This window comes from Squalius cephalus, assembly GCF_949319135.1.
Source record: "Squalius cephalus genome assembly, chromosome: 4".
Classification (NCBI taxonomy): domain Eukaryota; kingdom Metazoa; phylum Chordata; class Actinopteri; order Cypriniformes; family Leuciscidae; genus Squalius; species Squalius cephalus.
Genome location: NC_137125.1, coordinates 12,535,770 through 12,545,839, shown reverse-complemented (window position 1 = coordinate 12,545,839; position 10,070 = coordinate 12,535,770). Strand labels below are relative to the sequence as shown.

Genomic DNA, 10,070 nt, shown 5'->3' with positions numbered 1-10,070 from the left:
GCCGTAGAACCCTTACAAGCCCATAAAATGAGGCAGCACGTACTAGAGAATCCTCCAGGATCCTCTAAAACACGACCTTCGGCAGACAACACTGAAGACACCGCAACAGCAAATAAGCCCTTGCTAAAGGACTCGAGCTGAGAGCTGTGAATACCTCGATACCGCCATTAAAATCTCAATCCTTCTAGCTCTAGTCCCAAATAGCGACCCGCAATCGATCACAAATTCGACTGTTTGTGCCCGGTGTCTTGGTACATACAACGCTGTTGTTATTCACAAATGAGTCCACGTTTGAGAAACCAGGGATTGAGTTGGACTTGAATTGGAGTGATTTTAGCTTTGAAAATCAAGATCATGTAAGTTAGAAATAGTCGATGGGCTCCTTAAACGAGATTTATAAAGCATCAACAGGCCATTTAAGATAAAATAATAAGATTATTTTTTACGACAAGTAGACAAACACCAACAGACTAACGAGCCACCATCTTGTATGTTATGTGCAGGGCTCTGTGTTGTACGGGACTAAATGTTATTAAATGTAGTTTCAAAAGTTTTATTTTTAAATAATTTTGTCAAAGTCATCTGGTCACGAAATTGACAAAGTAAATCCATGTGTTAGAAAACTTGGCACTATTGTTTTATTTATTGTGTAATAATCTAAAATACTGGCTGTTACTATACAGTATAAGCACATTTATGCACTGCTGTCCCTGAAAAATTTCACTTTAACAGAAGTCAAATAGCTGAAACATTAAGCATTTATAATTGAAATAAAAAGGTCAGGGGACCAGTCCCAGCTCAGGCGACCAAGCCTTTTGTTCTGGTCTGTGTATATAAGGGTAAGTGGCAGAGCAGTCTTTGGGAATCTGTAACCAGTAAACCCCCATGCAGTGCTGTGTCAGTGTCATCTCAAGTCTTGCACTCAGAACACACTCACACACCACTGTGTGTCTCTGTAAGGTACACATTTCTTATACTCTTAGAGTCATCTTTGAGCAATTGATGTTGTGTATTTATTATTTATGAATTGGCTTTTAATTGTCTACTTATGTTTTTGGCATGATACATTTTTACCTGACAAATAAAATGTTATATTTGATTTATTCTGTATGACTCTCAAATAATTTTTTTCTAGTATAGATTAATGTGGAGTCTGGTGTTTCCGCAAATCAAACCGAAGGCGCTAAAGAATGGAGCACCTCATTAAGGAGACCTTCTGATTTCTGACTATCACTGACTTCGGAAGTTGCAGTACATGACTATAAAAAAAATGACACTTTTTGTTATGAGTCAGCAGAGAGCGACCACTTAAAGGTGAAATAGTTTGCACTGCATCCTCTATTTCAGAACTGGCTAGTTTGTGATCATGAGCTCGCAATGTTTGGTCAACGTGCAGTCTCAAAGAGATACCCTTAATGAATGAATTATTGAAAGTATGGGATATCCAGAATAATCAAAGATCAAAGTTAAATCATAACCAATATTTATAATTATTTTCTAATAAGAAACACAATCTAAATTTGATACCCATTTGAAATTGGAGTCAGATTAAGCGTAGAGCTAAAGTAATATTGAAACTAAATTCTAATAAATTAAGTGAATTTTCGTAAAAATAATTAAGACATGTAAGATTATTTAAAACAAAAAGTCAATAATGATGTTATCAAACTTTATTGATTCATTTTTATCTCTTTCTTACGGAAGCCCTGAACCGCAAGGTGAGAAAAAAAATAAAGAAAACTTATCTCGTTATTTCGACTTAATAAGTCGTTATTTCGACATAATATCTCGTTATTTCGACATAATATCTCGTTATTTCGACTTAATAAGTCGTTATTTCGACATAATAAGTCGTTATTTCGACATAAATATCTCGTTATTACGACATAATAAGTCGTTATTTCGACATAATATCTCGTTATTTCGACATAATATCTCGTTATTACGACATAATAAGTCGTTATTTCGACATAATATCTCGTTATTTCGACATAATATCTCGTTATTACGACATAATAAGTCGTTATTTCGACATAATAAGTCGTTATTTTGACATAATATCTCGTTATTTCGACATAATATCTCGTTATTTCGACATAAATATCTCGTTATTTCGACATAATAAGGGGACATTCTAATATGCATTAAGCTACATTTAGCGTTCTTATAATGAGTTTCTATGGGAGGAAAATGCTTAACGTCAAATTAAACGCTTTGCGTTCATATTCTGGACTTATCTGATTTTTGTAGTAGCATATAGCCTACTTTATTATGATTTTAGTATCATATTGATTAATAAATGCACGCACAATTATCCGTGAACTTGATAAATGTTGCAGATATGTTTTAGGCTACTATCCACAAACAAATTGCTTTCAATTATGTGTGCAAAATTCAGAATTCAACGAATGCAGTGCAACAACAACAATAATAGTTAAATTAATATTAGTATTATTAATAATAATAATAATAAAGGTCGCCGTAGTGCTAGGCTAAGGCAGTGCAAGCCAAGTCAAGTAAAACAGAGTTTCTTTGCGTTCATAGTCTGGACTTATCTGATTTTTTTGTAGTATTTATTATGATTTTAGTATCATATTGATTAAGAAATGCACGCACAATTATCCTTGAACTTGATAAATGTTGCAGATATTTTAGGCTACCCATAAACAAATTGCTTTCAAATGTGCAAAATTCAGAATTCAACGAATGTGCAGCGATTTGTACAAATAGAGACATTTTTGTGTATAAAAGACATTTTTGTTTTATTTTGTATTAGTGATTATAATTTGCGCGTCCATTTATTGACGTCTGAGTCGATCTCATTTGAGTGTATTCGGCAATTTGCTTAACGTGGAATTAAACGCGTATATTCTGAGCTCATCAGATTTTGTTGTGCATATACTTTATTACTATGATTATTTACTGTGTTTGGTCTGTTAGTAAATATGTTAAGATTTGTATTCATTTCGATATGCCACTAGAGGGCAGAATAAGACCGGGAATTATAGAATGCATTGTAGTTATGTTGACCTACTGTTTTCATAACACTGGATATTCTACTAATTTATACTTTTCTAAAACGTTGCATATTAATGGCAAATAAATTATTTGGCAATTACACATAGTTTTGTGCTAGTTTTGTTGTCAGTATTGCTCTTTCAGCCAGCTTGATAGTTTATCTATTAGATTGGTTTATTTGTTAACTTTACACAACTCAATCGCAGATAGCCTATTTTGCAGATCAGAAACTATGTTTTACTTGACTTGGCTTGCACTGCCTTATACCACTACTGCGGCTGTTATCATTTTTATTATTATTAGTGTAATTGCCAAAGTTAATTGCCATTAATATGCAACGTTTTAGAACAGTATAAATTAGTAGAATATCCAGTGTTATGAAAACAGTAGGTCAACATAACTACAATGCATTCTATAATTCCCGGTCTTATTCTGCCCTCTAGTGGCATATCGAAATGAATACAAATCTTAACATATTTACTAACAGACCAAACACAGTAAATAATCATAGTAATAAAGTATATGCACAACAAAATCTGATGAGCTCAGAATATACGCGTTTAATTCCACGTTAAGCAAATTGCCGAATACACTCAAATGAGATCGACTCAGACGTCAATAAATGGACGCGCAAATTATAATCACTAATACAAAATAAAAAATGTCTTTTATACACAAAAATGTCTCTATTTGTACAAATCGCTGCACATTCGTTGAATTCTGAATTTTGCACATTTGAAAGCAATTTGTTTATGGGTAGCCTAAAATATCTGCAACATTTATCAAGTTCAAGGATAATTGTGCGTGCATTTCTTAATCAATATGATACTAAAATCATAATAAATACTACAAAAAAATCAGATAAGTCCAGACTATGAACGCAAAGAAACTCTGTTTTACTTGACTTGGCTTGCACTGCCTTAGCCTAGCACTACGGCGACCTTTATTATTATTATTATTATTAATACTAATATTAATTTAACTATTATTGTTGTTGTTGCACTGCATTCGTTGAATTCTGAATTTTGCACACATAATTGAAAGCAATTTGTTTGTGGATAGTAGCCTAAAACATATCTGCAACATTTATCAAGTTCATGGATAATTGTGCATGCATTTATTAATCAATATGATACTAAAATCATAATAAAGTAGGCTATATGCTACTACAAAAATCAGATAAGTCCAGAATATGAACGCAAAGCGTTTAATTTGACGTTAAGCATTTTCCTCCCATAGAAACTCATTATAAGAACGCTAAATGTAGCTTAATGCATATTAGAATGTCCCCTTATTATGTCGAAATAACGAGATATTTATGTCGAAATAACGAGATATTATGTCGAAATAACGACTTATGTCGAAATAACGACTTATTATGTCGTAATAACGAGATATTATGTCGAAATAACGAGATATTATGTCGAAATAACGACTTATTATGTCGTAATAACGAGATATTATGTCGAAATAACGAGATATTATGTCAAAATAACGACTTATTATGTCGTAATAACGAGATATTTATGTCGAAATAACGACTTATTATGTCGAAATAACGACTTATTATGTCGAAATAACGACTTATTAAGTCGAAATAACGAGATAAGTTTTCTTTATTTTTTTTCTCACCTTGCGGTTCAGGGCTTCCGTACTTTCTTTATCCATTCAACAGGAGTCTTTTTGCAAGAGCTCATAAAGAGATGACACATATGGAGAGGAGTTTATATAAAGAGTGTTTACCCTTACGAAAAAAAAGTATACTTCAAGTTCATTTTATGAAGTATACTTGAGTAATGTTCAAGTATATTTTTAAGTATACTTTATGTAGTAAGTATACTAATGTCAATATGTACTAGTAGTAAACTTGTAAGTGTACTATTTTAATACCGCTTGGGACTAAATTGGCCCACTTGAAGTATATAAAAGTATATGTTTAAGTGTACTATAAGTGTAACAGTAGTAAACTTTAAGTGCACAACTAGTTTATAATTACGTTTCTCATTTGTACTGCAAGTGAACTTATGAGTATACTAGTAGTTTACTATTTTAATACTTGTAGCAACTTTGAAGTATACTCTCAGTAAACTACTAGTTTAGTAGTTTTATACTACAAGTTTTATTTTAATGTACTCTCAGTAAACTACTAGTTTAGTAGTTTTATACTACAAGCTTTCTTTAAGTGAACTTAACATCATGCTTATAGTTTACCATTTATATATTATTTTTACTCTTTTAGTGTACTGCAGTAAACTATTAGTTTAGTAGTTTTATACTACAAGTTTACTGAGAGTACACTAAAAGAGTAAAAATAATATATAAATGGTAAACTATAAGTATGATGTTAAGTTCACTTAAAGAAAACTTGTAGTATAAAACTACTAAACTAGTAGTTTACTGAGAGTACACTAAAAGAGTAAAAATAATATATAAATGGTAAACTATAAGCATGATGTTAAGTTCAATTAAAGAAAACTTGTAGTATAAAACTACTAAACTAGTAGTTTTCTTTAAGTGAACTTAGCATCATACTTATAGTTTACCATTTATATATTATTTTTACTCTTTTAGTGTACTCTCAGTAAACTACTAGTTTAGTAGTTTTATTCTACAAGTTTTTTTTAAGTGAACTTAACATTATACTTATAGTTTACTATTTATATACAATTTTTGCAGTTGCAGTAGGCCTACAGTATACTACTATGTTCAAATGTTATTTTTTATACTTGAAAAATACCTTTAACTCTACTTTAATTTTAAAAACATTTGATTAGCTTCATGCATCCTTTTTTATCAACACTCGAATGTCAGTAAGTTTCATAAAGAAAGACAACATTTTGTTAAAATGTTGAGAAAATAGTTGAGAAAATCACATTTTTGTCAAAGACTACGCCTTGATCAGATCCAGAACGATGATCAAAACACAGGTGGAGTAGGTCGAGTCCAACACCCCCAAAGCTTCACAGTCGTTTTCTCTTCATGGGTTAGGCCTACGCTTCATTTCATTTGAAAACATTAAGCAGTTTTGATTTGCAAGCTGTTTAATGTTTGATGATCACATTATTTTACATTTGAGTGAGCAATCTTCTATCACATGGTTCAGCTTCTTCTTCTCCTGTGTTTTGATCCAGAGATTCTGTACTAGAAGATGTGTCATAGCGCCCCCTACCGTATAACAGTGAAAACATGGATAGCTGGAAATTTCAGTCAATGGTGGGGAAGAGTTTAATTAAAGTAAATATGTACACTACCAGTGAACTAGCCTACACAAAAATTCAGATACGCAGAATTAGAAACATATCTGTTTTATATCAACATTTTAATCAATATTTTCAAACAAAGTTGCATAAGACTGTATATGAAAAACAATGTAAAAAAAGTATATTTAATAGGCTACTCGATCAAAAGAGTTAACACAACTACAAGCCAAGTATTCTTTGAATAATTAAAATTTTAAGTATATCTCGATCAAAAGATTGAGTACAAGTATAGGCCAAATATACTTGGACTTTTCTCTCAGTATAAGTCAAGTACACTTAAGTGTAATTAAGTATATTTTTGAGAAGTATATAAAATGTAGACTGAAAGTATGCTTTCTTCTTTTTAGTTGAAAAGAAGTATACTAATAGAACACTTGAATAAACTTATTTTCCATGCTTATTTTATTTACTCTATAGGCTATTCCACCAGAAAGTTTGTTACTATATAAAGCTGAACATGTTAGTTTAAGACGGTATGTAATATTATGTTTTTAAAAAAAGTATTTAATAAGCTACTAAATCAAAATAGTAAACACAAGTACAAGCCAAGAATACTTAGAATACTTAATTATACTTTTAAGTATATCTCGATCAACAAGTATAGGCCAAATATACTTAGACGTTTCTGTCAGTATAAGTCAAGTATACTTAAGTGCAATTTGAAGTATATTTCTGAGAAGTACATAAAGTATATTTCTGAGAAGTATATAAAAAGTAGACTGAAAGTATACTTTCTTATTTTTAGTTTAAAATAAGTATACTAATAGAACACTTGAATAAACTTCTTTTTCGTAAGGGTAGGCGTTAAGTAGACGGTAATACAGAACTCTGCAGTTTACAAGTACAGTATTTAAAAAGCCTAACATCATCATCCCAGGTTACCAGCATCATAAGACAGAAAACAAACACACTTGTGCGTGTCTCACTCTGTAGATCATTAAGAAATGGCAGGTGTAGCAGAGGATGTCACACTTTGTGGTGGGTCTATTTTCTCCAGTCGTTTCTTTATACTTTTGTACTCCTTTTGCCACTCCTCTTTGGAGAGAGAGGAAGGACTAACCTCCAGAAACCTGTAGGCATCTTTGGTTTGGAGCTTAAAGATGACAGATGCTTTTTTACAGCCAGCACTAAAACTGCTCCAAGCCTGAGGATTTAAAACATTTACAAGTCACATTAGACTTTTAGATGAATCCTTAGTAATGGCTGGACAAAATGAGGGAACCCTCAAGCCTTCCCTTCGAGTACAAATAAAGAGAAATAATAAATAAATAAATGCATAATAAATAAATAAATAAATCAAACATTTTAGAATATCTTAATGAAAATGTTTTGAATCACAAATTCGACTGTTTGTGCCCGGTGTCTCGGTACATACAATGCTGTTTTTATTCACAACCGAGTCCACGTTTGAGAAACCAGGGATTGAGTTGGACTCGAATTGGAGTGATTTTAGCAGGCAAAGTTACATTTGTTTCAAAACCCCCCATTTTTTCTTGTATTTTATTTATTTATTTATTAATTCATTCTTTTTTGCTGATCCGGAAAAAAAAAAACGTAATGTGATCCGTTACACCACTAATTTGCATATATTGGAGCTATGTGTGTGTAGAGACCTGTAAGAGAATGGAATGTGCTTGCATGGAATGTATTTGCATATATTGGAGCCTCTTGCTCTGCCATTAGACACAGTCCTTGTCAGAACTATTGGCACCCTTGGTAAGTATGAACAAAGAAGCATGTAAAAATAAACCGGCAGCTCAGGGGACCAGGGCGGATCCGGCAGCTCAGGGGACTAAGGCCCTGATCACACCAAACGCGTTTTTCAGGTTTGAAAACGCGAGGAGCACAACACTGTCCCGATCACACATAACGAGCATTTATAATTTAAATAATAAGCTCAGGGGACCAGGGCGGAGCTGGCAGCTCAGGGGACCAGTCCCAGCTCAGGGGACCAGTCCCAGCTCAGGGGACCAGGGCGGAGCTGGCAGCTCAGGGGATCAGTCCCAACTCAGGGGACCAGGGTGGAGCTGGCAGCTCAGGGGACCAGTCCCAGCTCAGGGGACCAAGGCGTGTGCTACACAAAACACAACAACACATGTGGACAGAAGAGCGTACGGCCCGAGCGAAATCGAAACCGGACGCTCACACGACAAGAGATTGAGCAAAAGCTCATCCTGTGTGCTCACAACAGAGGACAAACACATGAGTGTCTGAATCCCGACACAGAACCGAAACCAAACTAGACAGACGTGCCGGGATCCAAACACCATACCCCGCACCGCACATGAAACAAGGCATACAGAAAAGAGAGCGGAGCGCACGGCTCGAGGACGCTCGAAGCCGCGTGTCCACACAAAGACATGACAAAACAGTGTCAGAGCTCTGTCACAAAACCAAGAAAAGACTAGACCGAAGTGTCAGAATCCTGACACTATCAGGAATTACACAACAGGTCTCTTTTTGAAGGTTGCTACCTATCATTTTTGGAAACGCTGAGCCAGAAGACTGACAGAGGAGGATCTCATCAACACCAGATAGTAAAGCACATCACATCATTGGTCCTAAGCTCAACCCCCTTCTCTCCTCACACTCTGATGGACGGTTTATAAAGAGCATCAGACTGCATGAGCTTCTTCACTTTTCTCACAGACACCGACTTCTCTGCACAGGAATGAAATCAGGTTCCATTTCTTTTTACTATAGTTATAATAATGCAATTATTATACATTTCTTTTAGTTACTTTGCATAACTGTTAAATATTGACTTGTGTTTACTGTTTTACTGTAACAGAATATCCTGAATAATGGGGGCCCAGGTTACAGTCGTCAATGAGACTCCTTATACCTGGCACTATGCTAGCCAGGACAGTGGGGTAAGAACTTTTGATGCATTCACTACACACGATTGTTTTTGTTTCAAAGTTATTTTTCCCTAGTTATGTCCTCCGATTAGCTAGATAATAACCTAAAACATGACATATCTCGCAACAATATCAGTTTGTGTGTTCGTTTATTCTGTAACACTTTAGAATACTGTTCCGTCATTAAAAGGTCATGAAACCCTAAAACACATTTTCTTGAGATGTTAACAGATATAAGTCACGAAAAGTGAGGTATATGCATTAATTTGGAGAGCTGATTGGCTGAGCTTTTCTCCGCATTGCACAGCGGAGAATTAAAATGTCACGAAAGACCGCTTCAGCGCCGTTTGTTAACCTCTCCTGGGGCCTCATTTATAACCTTTGTGTACGCACAAAACAGGCCCTGAAAGAGGCGTACGCCACTTCCGACGCATAAGTTGTGACTTATAAAAACAAACTTGACGGGAAAATTTGCGCACCTGCACGCAAACTCTGACCCATGCGCACAAACGTTTTAGAGATGGAGCAGTTTGGCGACACCAATGGTGAGCTGGAGTTAAGTGTCTTTTTGGTCACTTTTAGACAGAAAAATTAAACATATACAGAAAGATAATACAAATATAATTTCACTCACCAAGCCTGTCACTTGAAGCAAATATCCATCCCTTCTTAAATGTCCGCGCCAGCGAGCGCGTTGGGCCGTTTAGTGAAACTGACGCAAATGACAGTTAAATAAAATAATGATTTAAACTATGTTTTACTTCTGATATAAACATTTAGATTAAATATGCCGTTCAAATTAATGGAGTTAAACACTTAAACATGAAATCATTACTGAGAAGTTACAACATTTTTTATATTCAATCAATAGAAATATTTGTTGTGGATGCCATGTTTTTGAACATTTTTCCTGTGGCGTGCTGTGTTTTAA

General features: G+C 34.2%; 1 protein-coding gene across 1 annotated transcript in view; it reads left to right on the top strand.

Moving 5' to 3' along the window:
- Positions 1–8,422: 8,422 nt before the first annotated feature.
- The window catches only part of LOC307157313 (uncharacterized protein), a 37,506-nt gene continuing 35,858 nt past the window's right edge, over positions 8,423–10,070 (top strand). Inside the window, exons 1-2 of the mRNA XM_079869180.1 lie at positions 8,423–8,959; positions 9,070–9,151. Coding sequence (XP_079725306.1) covers positions 9,083–9,151 — 69 coding nt within the window. The 5' untranslated portion in view covers positions 8,423–8,959; positions 9,070–9,082. The remainder of the gene's footprint in view (positions 8,960–9,069; positions 9,152–10,070) is intronic.